Source organism: Equus asinus, chromosome 6, assembly GCF_041296235.1.
Source record: "Equus asinus isolate D_3611 breed Donkey chromosome 6, EquAss-T2T_v2, whole genome shotgun sequence".
NCBI classification, from domain to species: domain Eukaryota; kingdom Metazoa; phylum Chordata; class Mammalia; order Perissodactyla; family Equidae; genus Equus; species Equus asinus.
Window position 1 is genome coordinate 55,611,183 of NC_091795.1, and position 13,725 is coordinate 55,624,907.

The following is a 13,725-nucleotide window of genomic DNA, read 5'->3' on the forward strand; positions in this document are numbered from 1 at the left end:
GAATTAAATTGACATGAGACAGATTAACAGGAGAAAAACAAACAAAAGTTTAATAATGTATACACATGGGAAAAACCCAGGAAATCTGAGTTGCTCACCAAAATGGCCAAAGCTTTCACCTTAAATACCATCCTCAGCTAAAGACAAAAGAAGATGTTGGGATGGGGAAAGTCAGGGACTTCAAAAAGAAGGAAGGCAATTCACAAGAAGGTAAAAAGGAGTAAACGTTTGGAAAACAAATGTTTGGCTGCACAGAAACAGAAGAACACAGAGGGAAGCCCAACAAACAGGCTTTTCTAGGTTCCTCCCTTTCTATTACCTTGTTCATATTATGCTAAGATGATAGCCCGTTTTCTGAGACAGGTTTTTTTCTTTGAATTCTTTTAGGCGGTTAAAGGAGAGGTAATAAGAAAAACTTTCTGAGTCTTTTGTTTCTTAAAAATAATCAGCCTAAAATAATCCTCTCATCAAAGAGATACATTTTGGGGTGGCAAATTTTGTTCCCTTTCAGTATACTCTATAATGTTGACACAACGAAATCACCTAGTGACGCATTTCTCAGAACATATCCCTGTCGTTAAGTGACACATAACCATATTCAAGTTAAATCAAATGTATTTTGCAGCTTATTAAAAATAGCTCCCATTTACTTTTACCTGTTTTGTTCAAGGAAGTTTGCCTATGTAATCCTCCAAACAAGTCCACCACATTGTTGTATTATTATTTACAGAAAAGGAACTGGAAGCTCTGAGAGGTTAAGACCAAGCTAGTAACTGGCAGATCAAAGATTCAAACTCAGTTACCCTGAGGCCACTTGAGCACACTGCCTCCCACACTTTTAATTATGAACGTACCAGAAGAGCTCAGCATAAAGTTTTGTTTTCTTTTCCTTTTTTACCATAAGATAGTATCATTACACTGTCTTACATTATACATGCAATTATTTCAAATTACGCATGCCATGTTGGAGTTGTCACAAAGTGTAGAGTTATGAATTAATGAAATTTTATTATGCTTCTAAGATGTTAATCCTACCCTGCAAGTTCTCAATTGAGCGTTTTATAGTTGGAAATATTTATATGAGAAGGACACGGGCTGGAATGCTTCATCAATGTGTCAGAAGAGCACTGTCAAGAGGTAACTTGTTCAGCATCCTATTCCTTCCACAGTGTTCGTCCATTTGATTCTCACAGAAACTTCATAAGATACACATAGCAAGGATTACTGTCTACATTTTACAGAAGAAAAAATCAACATACTGAACTTTTAAGTAGCTTCACCAAAGTCACCAGCTGAACAGCAGCCCACACCTCCTTTCTCTTAGTTTTATGCTACATCATTCAGTTCTTCCATAGTTCTTTTTTAGTTCTGTCATTATAAATAAGCTTTAGATTCCCAAACTGAATATTCTCATGTATATGTGAAATAGTTTTAATTACTTTTCTGTCTTTAAATTTCAACTCACCCAATCAGGTTTATGAAATCTTTATTCTTAACATCTCACTTAACTGCAGAATGCAGACCAAAGTATATTTAAAACACACATATCTTAATTTGAAAAAAAAGAAGAGGAGCCAACCCAGTGGCATAGTGGTTAAGTTTGCACACTCCACTTCAGCAGCCCGGGTTTCACATGTTTGGATCCCGGACGCAGACCTGTGCACTGCTCATCAAGCCATGCTGTGGCGGCATCTCACATACAAAATAGAGGAAGACTGCCATAGATGTTAGCTTAGCAACAATCTTCCTCAAACAAAAAGAGGAAGATTGGCAACAGATGTTAACTCAGGGCCAGGCTTCCTCACCAATAAAAAAAAAGAAAGAAAAATAACTACTTTTAAAATGAGGTCTTCTCTACAAAGATCTCCTAGATAATTTTCTGCTTAGAACTTGAGAGTGGATAGTCAATAATTTTGTTCTTCTTGTGTGTGTGCCTGATAACCTAGATATAGATGAATGCACCATTCCTCCATATTGCCATCAAAGATGCGTGAACACACCAGGATCATTTTATTGCCAGTGCAGTCCTGGGTTTCAGTTGGCAGCAAACAACTATACCTGCGTAGGTAAGCCTTTTCGGAATTGCCATCCTAACTGATCTCTGTCTTCAACAAAAGTAAACCTCATGCCATGTTGCACTATTTCCAGTTTTCTATTTTCTTGAGCGAACTAGTTTCCATCAACATTCATGCAGAAAGCTTAAATGACAATGACCAATCTGTTTCTTAAAATACATCAAGATGTGAGTGGAAAACTTTGTTAACCTTGGTTTTAGTTCTCCTCTGTGGGTATATCAAAAAATAAAAAGTTATACATCAATTGACATACACACACCAATTAGTCAGCAATGTGTGATATAAATGCTGAAGGTGCCAAAGGGGTTACTGTAAGTTCAAGTACATAAACTTTCCACTGAAAGGGCATCTGATTTTTACATGCTTCTTCTCCCCTTTCAGAATGCAATGTCATGGCACACAGTTTCAAGATTGGCATGACATGGAAAGCGTCTAGCACAGGAAAAATGCTTTTTCACAATATTTTCAGTGCCTCAGAGCATTGCAAAACTCTGTATGGGTCTCAAAGGCTTATGTTATAATTGTAATGGAATTTAACAGAGCCCATTTAAAAAGTAATAAATAGCACAGATAAATCTTCACTACAGCATGCTGAGAGACAATATCAGTATGAGTGTCTTATATCAATTATTTATAGACTTGGCATTTTGCATCTGAACAACAATAAAAGAAAATAGATACTGGAATGTATATTTATTAGAATCATTAAATTCTTTTGGAAAGATTCATCAAACACCAAACTGTTGTTCCCAGAAAAAAAATACTCTGGTATTTCTAAAAGAAGTATATGACAGATATGTGAAGTTGTTCCAACAAATATGAAACCTGAATGGATGTTCTCCAATGAGCTTCTGCAGGGCAAAGAATCCAGCTAGGATATTACTCACATCATCAGGTGACATAAGTACAAAAGAACAAGAATATGTTTAAAGACATAGGTATATAAATGTATATAACCTTTCTTTTCAGACATAAATGAATGTGATGCCAGCAATCAATGTGCTCAGCAATGCTACAACATTCTTGGTTCATTCATCTGTCAGTGCAATCAAGGATATGAGCTAAGCAGTGATAGACTCAACTGTGAAGGTAAAATATTTCCCAAATAATTTGTATTGAGTGCAATCTCTGTGGTTGCTGTGGTTTATCTGATTATGTATCTGTTTATGGAAACAATTTTTTGAAGAAGAAGATTAGTCCTGAGCTAACATCTGCCACCAATCTTCCTCTTTTTGCTGAGGAAGACTAGCCCTGAGCTACCATCCGTGCCCATCTTCCTCTGTTTTATGTGGGATGCCTGCCACAGCATGGGTTGACAAGCAGTGCATAAGTCTGCACCCAGGGTCCGAACTGGCAAACACCGGGCCACCCAAGTGGAATGTGCAAACTTAACTGCTGTGCCACCAGGCCAGCCCCCTGGAAACAAATTTTTATCCACTGAAATTCTATTCTAAATCCAGTTAATTTAGTTCAGTTGTAATATTGGCTTTTTAGTACGTTATCAAGAGAAAGGAGAAGAAACAAAATAACTGAAATATTAGATACAGGCTGGGTCTAATAATTAGGGTGCTCTAGTGTCTTGCTTTTCAAAGTGTGATCCAAGAACCAGCAGCTTGTGAGAATGGAGAATTTCAGTCCCAGCCCAGACCTACTGAGTCAGATTCTGCATCTAACAAGAACTCCTGGTGAATGGTGTGCACATTTAAGTTCTAAAAGAGCTAATTGCATGTCAGAAACATTAGAATAGAAACCAAGAGACCTGGCCCTTAATCTTATTCCTGCCGCTATGTGACTTGGGCACATTTCTTAAGTTACCTGGGTTTCACTTTCCACATGAGTAAAAAGAGGGCCATTTAACTGAATGGATGACCCTCAGAGTCTTTTGCACATGTACATTGCACTGTGTAATTCAGAAAGCATAAGACATCCTGAAGGGGGTGCCATCAACATTTGATGCCCCTGACTTCATCATGAACCCTCTCAGCTTTACTTGGGGCCACAAAAGTCATACCCCATCCAGAGAGGCCTCCCATCATGCTACTGTGCTCAAAACTGAAAGAGGCTGGCTCTGGACAGCTGCCTCTGCCCTTATGAGCAAACTATAAAGACATCACCATTGAGAAATGCATTCTTCCCCTGAAGGCCAGACCCTGTCAGGACGTCACCTCTAGAAGCTAGCACAGGGATGGGACTTGGAGTTCAAAGCTCAGATGAACTTGGCAGCAGAGCCACCCAATATCTGAGAAAGCAAATTTGAATCTGCATCATGGGTAGGGCTGCAGAGCCCAACATGAAGAGCATCAACCATAAGCCAATTCATTCAGTCTGGACAGCTAGTATGGTTAGGTCCAGGATTCACCAAACTGTCAGCTATGATTGAGTAAAACTTATGGTAAGAAAAACTCTTCATGCTGTGAAGTTCTAGGGGAAATGAGCTGATTAGAATTGTCCTTGAGTTTCTTATAAAGTATTTCTGTTTCAGAGTTTGCCATGTTTTTACTTTCTTACCTCCTAAAAAAATATTACCAAAGTAGTGATGTGTCAGTTTTTCACCTCTGTGTTCTTGCTCTTGCCTTATTCAACAGACATTGATGAATGCAGAACCTCAAGCTACCTGTGTCAATATCAATGTGTCAATGAACCGGGGAAATTCTCATGTATGTGCCCCCAGGGATACCAAGTGGTGAGAAGTAGAACATGTCAGGGTAAGTCTATTGTTTTCATATCTGTTAAGTGTTCCATTTTTAACCAGGAAGAGCAGGGAGGAAGTGATAGGATTCTCTACTTTCATCTTTTCCAGCTTGAATATACAATTTGAGCTCTTTTCCCCTGTTCATCATGAGACATACACATCTCATAAAGACAGTATTCAGTGTTAATGCTGACTTTCCTTGAAATTCCAAGTAATTGTTTTTCTTTCTTAAAATACAATTTTGATAAAATAGTGATATCCCTTCTATATAGCCTATATAATCTCTATGATATACATCTTCTAATTATCCACCAGAAAAGATTTACTTATTAAAATATTTCACGAAGAGTTTGAGTCTAGAGCATAAGCTTAATATGTTGGTTAGGCATACCTCAAAACAGTCTTAATTCTCTAAAACACTAAGTTTACAAATTGGTTAGTAGTTTCAGTGCTGAGAAAATCAGCTTCAAGTGTCTTAAAATGTGCTTGAATTCTTCAGCAAAAACCTATTGATCTGAAAATAGCTAAGGGCCTTGGGTCCAGTTGTAAAATAAACATTCAGGTGATCTTCACTCCTACACATAGGTGGAAGAAGCTGCTCTCTATGTGGAATGATCTCAGAGTCTCTCCAAAAAATCAGAAAATACACACCATCTTCTCCCTACCTTCAGTGCTACATGTAGCTTAAAATTTCTTTAACAGGGAAAAAGACTGCTCAGATAAAACCAAAAATGTAGATGATCCTGGAAAAGCTACTACAAATACTTACATTTACATAAAGCAATGAAAGAGTGAAAAAAAATGACTGAACTTAAAGACAGAAAATCTGTTTGAGTCCTAGCTGTGCTGCATTCTATCTGTATAATCTCAAACAAATTATCAAATTTCTCTGAGCCTCAGCTTTCTCATTTGGAAAAGGAAGCTGAGGGAATGAAATGGAATAATGTACATAAAAATGATTTATAAACTATAAAGCTGTATAATTCAAGATGTTTTATGAAATTTACATAGTAATGTAAATAACTAGTAGGAAATCTTCTCCAGAGAATCCTTTTTAATCAGAATTGAGAGAGGGAACACAAGGGTAGTAAAATTCTGGTAAGAAAGGAAAAGATCAAGGAGAGGAGACACTGGGGACTGTCAGTCTACGTCGTGATTTTACAGGAGAATATTAACTCGGAGGAGCATCCATGACCTTGGATTTTATGGTATGCATATGATCATTCTACTAGACTCCAACCACTAACTGTGAGCATACATAATCAAAATACTGATAATTGCACAATGAACATCTTTATACCCCTTTCCAGGTTACTAGAGACTGTAATGTTAATTGCAGAAAAACATTTCATTCCAATGGTTTTACTTTCTGAACCTTAATTGAGACTTTTACATGAATATTACATGCAGGAAAATGTTAGCAGTGGGCTATCCTAACCAATTTCCCTGGAGTCCTTCAAACAAATGTCTCTGTGTTTCTGATCATAAATGGAATTGATACCTAGCAAAAGACAGAAACAAATTAACATAGAGTGGAATCTTACCTGCCTACTCTCTCTCTCTATAGAAACATTTATATCTGTTATAATTAAAGGTGGAAAATGTACTGGAATTGCAAATAGGGGATTCACGAGTGTTATGTCTTGAAGATACGCAGCTTCAGAATGTTTGGTTAAGCCAAAACATTTTTGTGAGACATAACATTCTGTTAAGGTACAAGGCAATTTGTTTCCCCCATTGAAACCATCCCTTCTCAACCTCATCCACAGACTAAAGTCAAATCGAAAGTTTGGATTCTTACCTTCCCCTAAAAGGCTTATTTTGGGAATGAAATAACTATTCTCATTTCCACAGTCTTGCAAAAAATGAAAACTCTATTGGCGTCGGGGGGGAGGCAGCAGGGAGAGAGAGAGACAGAGAAACAGAGACAGAGAGAGAATACACATACACACAGACAGACACCCATCAAATATTTTAATACTATGAATAATTTCTGAAAAACCTTCCAGAATGATTAGGGTGTTGATTATGCTAGGCTCTAAATTACTGGAAGTAATAAATGAAATTATTACATAAAGTTTCCTTTTGCTCCTGTTGGACTCCATGTAACAAAACAGTCTTAGTTTTCCCTGTAGCTAAACACCATCTTCATTTTCCAAAAAAATGAAAAATATTGAAAGGACAAGTCAATTGTGATTTCTTCTGAGGAACCTAAGTTCTTTTTTTAGCTATAGCCAGTCTAAAAGAAGACACTTCTTTTAACTGACTCTTGGAAACTGCATAGCTTTTCCAGTTTCTTCTGGGGTTCCAGATAGCTTTGGCTAGTTTGGAAGCTAAAAGAGAAATTTTTCCTCCAAAGACAAGGCATGGAATTATTCTCATTTAGAGGATGCAGTACCTTGCAGTGGAAAGATGCCTGTCACTAACTGTATGAACTTGGGTCAGCTGCTTAACCCTTATTTGCTTTTCCTCCATGTCAAATAGAGATAATATCTTTCTCACCTATCTCCACATGGTTTGTGAGGAGCAACTTAGTTGAATTTAATATCTCTTAAAAGTCAGGTGCCCTAGTGCATTACTGCTAGGTGATGAAGGGATAAAAATATGGGTATGATAGCCCTTGCCCTCAAGGAGTTTACAAACTAATAGAAGGATTAAGACAAACAGGCAGATTTCAGTAATGCAAAGCAGAAAGCAATAAAGTCCCCAAAAGAAGAACATGAGGTGTGAGAATTCATAAAGGAGAAAGAGATCATATCCCAGCAACTAGCCTATGCCTGACTTTCAGCAAGGATTCAGTAAATTACATTTGGAATAAGTAAATTAATGAATGGAAATATCCAATTGTAGGGAAAGAATATTCAAAAAAGGCTTATATTGGATAAAATCTAAATCACTATCCAAATGTAAAGGAAGATAGACATAGATAGGGAGGTGGATATTGACATAATTTTTACTGTTGTTGTTGTAAATGTAATGGCTCTCTAGTGAAACTATTCTCTCGGATGTCATCAGGCATCTCCTAATTCCCAAATCTAAAATCAGTCTTTGTCCAGCCTGGCCTATCTACAACCCTCCTTCCCAGGACTCTCTCTCCCTCTGACTTTCTTGCACTGCCTTTTGCTGGTTGCCTCTCACCTCTGACAGCCTCTTTCTTCATTCCTCTTCTTCCACACTGTCTTTAAATAGCTATGCTCTACAAAGTGGAACACTTCCTAGCGTCATTACTATGCTGTGCTTCCTCTGAACAGTATAATCCACTCCCAGAGCATCAACTCTCCACCAGCGTGTTACTGCTTACCAAAACCACATCTCTAGCCTTTACCTCTCTCCCCTCTCTCCAAAGCTCCTGAGCTAGACAATAAATTGCCCTCTGCATAGTTTTTGCTTGCTGCTTTCTCAGTCTGGAAGGCTTTCCCCACCCCAGCCATGAAAATCCCATCTAACTACCACCCTTCAAGACCAAATTGAGATGCTCTGTCCTTCCTTCAGCTGTCCCTAATCCCCCAGGCAGAATTAATAGGCTTTGCTTCTAATCTTCCAGTGCACTTATCTATCTCTTATTTAATTCTATCTTATTTTATAATTATCTGTTGCCATATCTATATTCCTAACTAAATTACAACCTCCCTGAGGGCAAGATGTGATGTCTTTCACTTTTATATATGCAAGGTCAATGGCTGACATTTGGCTTTCAGTTCAACAGATGAACAATAGGTGCTTTATAAAATATCATGAAATGATACATATTAATCTGTTTAGAATAATTCAGCTACTTCCATCTGTCCTGAATTAAATACAATGAACTCAGGTCCCACCCAGTCTTCTGTCTAAAAGCAAATTAAACACAGTCCAGATTCCCACACACCTCTTTCCTTGCAAACCTGAATCTGCCACTTATACAATTCACTTAGATCAGTAAACTCTTTGACCCCATGTCTCTATAGATATAAATGAGTGTGAGACCACAAATGAATGTCGGGAAGATGAAATGTGTTGGAATTATCATGGCGGCTTCCGTTGTTACCCACGAAATCCTTGTCAAGATCCTTACGTTCTAACATCAGAGAAGTAAGAAAAATCAGAACTTTTGAAAGTGAGACTCTTCTTGTCTTACCAAGCCAAATTGGTGAATATTATTGTTTGTCTCTGCAGCCGATGTGTTTGCCCAGTATCAAATGCGGTGTGCCGAGAACTTCCCCAGTCCATAGTCTACAAATACATGAGCATCCGATCTGACAGGTCTGTGCCATCAGACATCTTCCAGATACAGGCCACAACTATTTATGCCAACACTATCAATACTTTTCGGATTAAATCTGGAAATGAAAATGGAGAGTTCTACCTAAGAGTAAGTATCCTGAGGGCAGCCTTAGCTAAGACAGGTTCAAGTTTGTTGGTGGTATTGTTTGTTAGTGTTCACCTGGAAAGAAAGCTAACATTTAAAGAGTTTTTATTTGCAGACATTGTGTATGGCCTTCCTATGTTCATTATCTCATTTAATCCTCTTGGTAACACTGTCAGATATTAACATTTATCTCCATTTTTTACAGAAGAGGAAAGTGAGACTGAGAGAGATTGAGTAGCTTCTCTAAAGTCATTCAGACACCAAGTTGCAGACTCTAATGGAGTTGTGTGTGACTACCAAAACACACAGCCTACATAAACACACACACACCAAGCAGATACCACAAATCAGTGATAGTTATTGAATTGTAAAGAGAAAAAAATAGTTCCTGATGAGCTTTTTAAAAACCATGAATTCCTTATTGTTACATTCCCAAGATTATTTACATTTGCACCAAAACTAAAATCTGGAAGTCTCTGAGAAGTAACCCCAACCCCCTGCACTATATGTGTCAATAGTTGCACCATTCTTGCAAACTTCCAGGCAGACAATGTGAAGTCACCTTTGAGTTTTCCCTTTCTTTCAGTGCTTATATGAAATCTTTATCTGAATTCTGCCTTTTCTTTCTCCACAGTGTCTTCTGGGTTATCTTTGCTTCACCATGCCTCTACCTCTCTTCCATTAAACTGTCTCTTAGCATCTCCCTAATCCCTCCAAGGGCTTCCAAGCAGATCTCCCTGACTCCAAGTGCCTCAGCCATCCAGCACCCCCTTCCCTCCTGCAAAATCTCAGCAAGTTCATTTTAGGTTAAAATTCTGACATATTTTAAATCAGGCTCACCACTTCATGTGAAAATGATGGCACCCCACCAAGCAGTTTGCAGGGTTACGGTAACTGTTTCATGCTAAGGATGTTATTCATCCAGTTACGATTTTCTCAAAACTCCTTTGGGCACTTTTCATTTCTAATCAAATTTTAAAGTTAATATTTCACGTTGAGAATATGAAAAGTTAATTGGGAAATTCATCCTTGTGGTAAACTTTACAGATTTTTAATGTTTACACATTTATCCTGTTCCTTGATGTATTAAGTTCTCTTCCAGCTCCAGAATTATGTGATTCTGTTTCTTTGCCAGTAAATTGGAAATGATTAATTTCTCATGACCAACTTCTGAAGAGAAAAGTCCAACTCAAAATACAATCTATTTCTAATAGCTAAGAATAAACTTCTTTAACATCTGATGCTTTAAATTTGAGATATACTAGATATTTGTAAGAAGTTTACTCTAAATGAATTTCACACAATTCAGATAATACCAATTTAATAATTCTAGCCCAAACAAATAACATTATTTGTAACCCATGGCAATAAAATAGGTTCATCTCAAAGTCTTCTTTAAAAATAATTTTCCATTTTGAACTCATAGCCATAATTTAAGAAAATAAAATTTCCTAGCAGAACCAACCATTAAGCAAAGTTCCAGCATGTTTTTTTCCTCACAATAAACATGGCACTTAAAAAATTTTATGATTCATTATCAGTGCATTTATCAACTTGATATTTTCAAATATAAATACAGTGTGTTTCTCAAGTAAATCCTTTTCTCTCGTGAATGATATAAAACATTGCCAATTTTGATAATCCCAGAGTTAAATATTAAATTATTTGAAACAAAAAACTATTTAAAATAAAAAGGTATTTCAAGACTATTTCTTATCACATAATTTAAAAAGCAGTCAGATCAAATCCTACAAAATTTCGCCACTGAAATTCCACTTGTGCAGAGGGCATTTTAATGCATAAGAATCAATCAAAGACATTAATTAAGCACTTACTGTATGCTCAGGTCCATGCTAGGTGCATGTAATGCACAGTTCCTTATTTCAAAGAGCTTTAACTATTACTGCGTGGCAGAAGTTAACTTTTATTAAAAAAATAAGGGGACAATTTTATGTTTAATTCCATGGTCCAAGACATCAAAGAACTAATGTGGGCTGGAATAGTCAAAGAATGTTTCTTGACGGTCATGAGACTAGACCTGATCCCTGAAAGGATCTGTGGGATATAGGATTTTATTTATATTCCTTTTGGGAGAACACTGAGAAAGCCTTCTCTCTACAAAAGGGGACATATTGTAAAGAAGTAGTACATGAAACTGAAGGTAGAATACCATCCCCTCACCCCACCCAGCATCTATCCTCTCTTACTGAGCCTTATTTTTCTTCATAGCCCTTATAACCACCTTGCATAGTATTCATTGCTCTGTGTCGCCCACTAGAGTGTGAGTGTAATGAGAGCAGAGACTTTACCTGTCTGTTCATTCTTCCTGCTCAAAAAATATTTTTAAACAAATAAGTAATTCAATCAACACCTTCAAGGTATGTTACCTACAGCTATTGCCTACAAGGGGCGAGCACCATGCTAGGTCCTAGAGACACAAGTGAATAAAACCAAGTTAATTCCTGCTCCAGTGGAGCTTATAGTCAAGACTTTGAACAGGGGCTCACAAGAATGCTGAGTATTACAACAGAGAGTTGCAAGTTGCTCATGAGTGCATAACAAATTGACCTAACCCAGACAGGAGTGGTATGGGAGCCTCCTGGAAGAAGTGGGTTTAAGGTGAAGACCAGAAATTAAAGACTAGCAAATGGAAGGAATAAAAAGCAGTCCAGTTGGTCTTGAACTCCAAGTGCTACAAGCAGAGTGCCTTGAGAGGAGCCTGGAGAGATGAGCAGGGCCTAGATCATACAATGCCTTACAGACCATATTAAGGGTTTCAAGTAGAGGAGTCGCTATCAGATTTTCATGTTAAAAAGATGCCTGGCTACGCTGTAAATCCTGGATTGGAGTAGGGCAAGAATGGAAATGGAGAGACCAATAAGCAGTTCAAGAAATGGGGGATTAGGATGGTAGCAGTGAGTCCAAAAGAAGTGGACAGACTTGTGAAGATATAGGAAGAAGTATATGACTTGGTAATCCATTTGCTATGGGGAGATGGAGAAGGAAGCATCAAGGATAACTTCCAAGTTTCTGTCTTGAGCAACATTAAATGGTGGTGTCATTTACTGAGATAGAAAAGGAGCCAGTGTGGAGAGGAAGGTGGAATTCAATTTGGACATATTGAGTTCTGGTCCCCATGAGACACTGAAGTAAAGATGAGTAGAGAAACGGATAAGTGGGCTTGGAACTCAAAATATAGACTTTCAAGTCACTGGCAAATACATGATAATTGAAGCCATGGCTATGGATGAGCTCACTCAGGGAGAATGTATAGGGAATGGGTGAGATTACTCAGAAGAGAAGAGGGCCAGGGATAAAGAGAGGCTAGATTACAAAGAGTTTTCCTTTCTGTAACCTGATCTGAGCACTATCATAATCATCCAGTACCTTAACCTACAATTGCCTGGCCATCTCATCTCCCATGACCTTCAGCTTCATGCCATGCTGCCACCAACCCCATAGCCAGACCCTGGACTTTGTTATCATTCAGAACAGTTCCACATCAGAATCTTAGTCTTCAATGACCCACTCAATGACTGACTCTCCTTCCTCTCTCTCATGCTCTCACTCCCACTCCATCTGCCCTTCACCTTCAAGTGATGTTAGTCCCCTGACCCCTCACCCCCAGCATTTTCTTCCAGTCTATCAACTGCTTGGTAAACCCTTCAACTACTCTGTCACCAACACCTCAACTCCCTGCCCAGGAACCCTGGATCAATCCCATAATCCGTATCTATTTTCATACTCAGCTTGTCAGCACAAATTGACACTTATAAGTCACCAATTTCAGATGGGTCCTCAGTATGTTCAACAATCCTATTACTTTCTTCTCTTCAGCCCCTGATCGCAAATGTCCCCAAACTCTTTAAGTCCTTATACCCTTCATTTTCAGTAGGTGACCTACTCTAAACCACTGAAGCCAACAGGCATGGATTTCCTGAACTTTCCATCCCACTGTCTGCGAACTTAAGTCCATGTGTCCCCCTTCTTACCTCCTCCCTTCAGTTTTCCAAAGACAAGATTCCACTTCTGTCAGTCAAGGCCAACCTACCACTTGTATTCTTCACTCCATCTTCTCTGGAAATTTGTTCCATTAGACTCCCCTCTACCTTCTACATATTCAACTTGTTTTTTCCTCTAGATGTTGCTCTCTCTCTCCTCTTCCTTCCCCACCAAAGTTCTTAAAGCACAGTCTGTAATCACGGTCTCTGTCTTCTCACTTTAGTAGTGGGAACAGAAGACAGAGTTGCTCTGGAAAAAAGCCACTGATAACATCCATACTGCATTTTTCAGTTCCAGTCACCCTCAGCCTCCCCTGCTCTGTTGGTCAGTGCTGGCCGCTCATCTGCTTTCCACTTAATCATCTATTTTTTCTCAGCTTCCTTCAGTGGTTTCTTCTCTGCCCACTCCCTAAATGTTGACTTGTCCCAGACCCAGCCTTATCACATATACATTCTCTCCCTTGGTTTAATATCCACCTATTGAAGTGATTGCTAAGTCCTAATCCACTTCTTTATCCCCGCCCTCTCCTTGACATTCAGATTCACACATCTACTTACCTGCCCCTCGAATCTCATCTCTCCCTACTCTCTAGCACCCATCACATTCTT

The 13,725-nt window shown here is 38.4% G+C and overlaps 1 protein-coding gene and 1 long non-coding RNA gene across 5 annotated transcripts in view; one reads left to right on the forward strand and one right to left on the reverse strand.

Annotated features, from left to right (window-relative positions):
• The window catches only part of LOC106832303 (uncharacterized), a 387,667-nt gene that overhangs the window by 193,782 nt on the left and 180,160 nt on the right, over nucleotides 1-13,725 (reverse strand). The window lies entirely within an intron of this gene.
• The window catches only part of EFEMP1 (EGF containing fibulin extracellular matrix protein 1), a 58,603-nt gene that overhangs the window by 43,620 nt on the left and 1,258 nt on the right, over nucleotides 1-13,725 (forward strand). For all 3 annotated transcript variants that reach the window (XM_014843026.3, XM_014843027.3, XM_070512078.1), the window contains exons 6-10: nucleotides 1,947-2,066; nucleotides 3,045-3,164; nucleotides 4,661-4,780; nucleotides 8,715-8,838; nucleotides 8,923-9,118. In XM_014843026.3, the coding sequence (XP_014698512.3) occupies nucleotides 1,947-2,066; nucleotides 3,045-3,164; nucleotides 4,661-4,780; nucleotides 8,715-8,838; nucleotides 8,923-9,118 (680 nt within the window). The remainder of the gene's footprint in view (nucleotides 1-1,946; nucleotides 2,067-3,044; nucleotides 3,165-4,660; nucleotides 4,781-8,714; nucleotides 8,839-8,922; nucleotides 9,119-13,725) is intronic.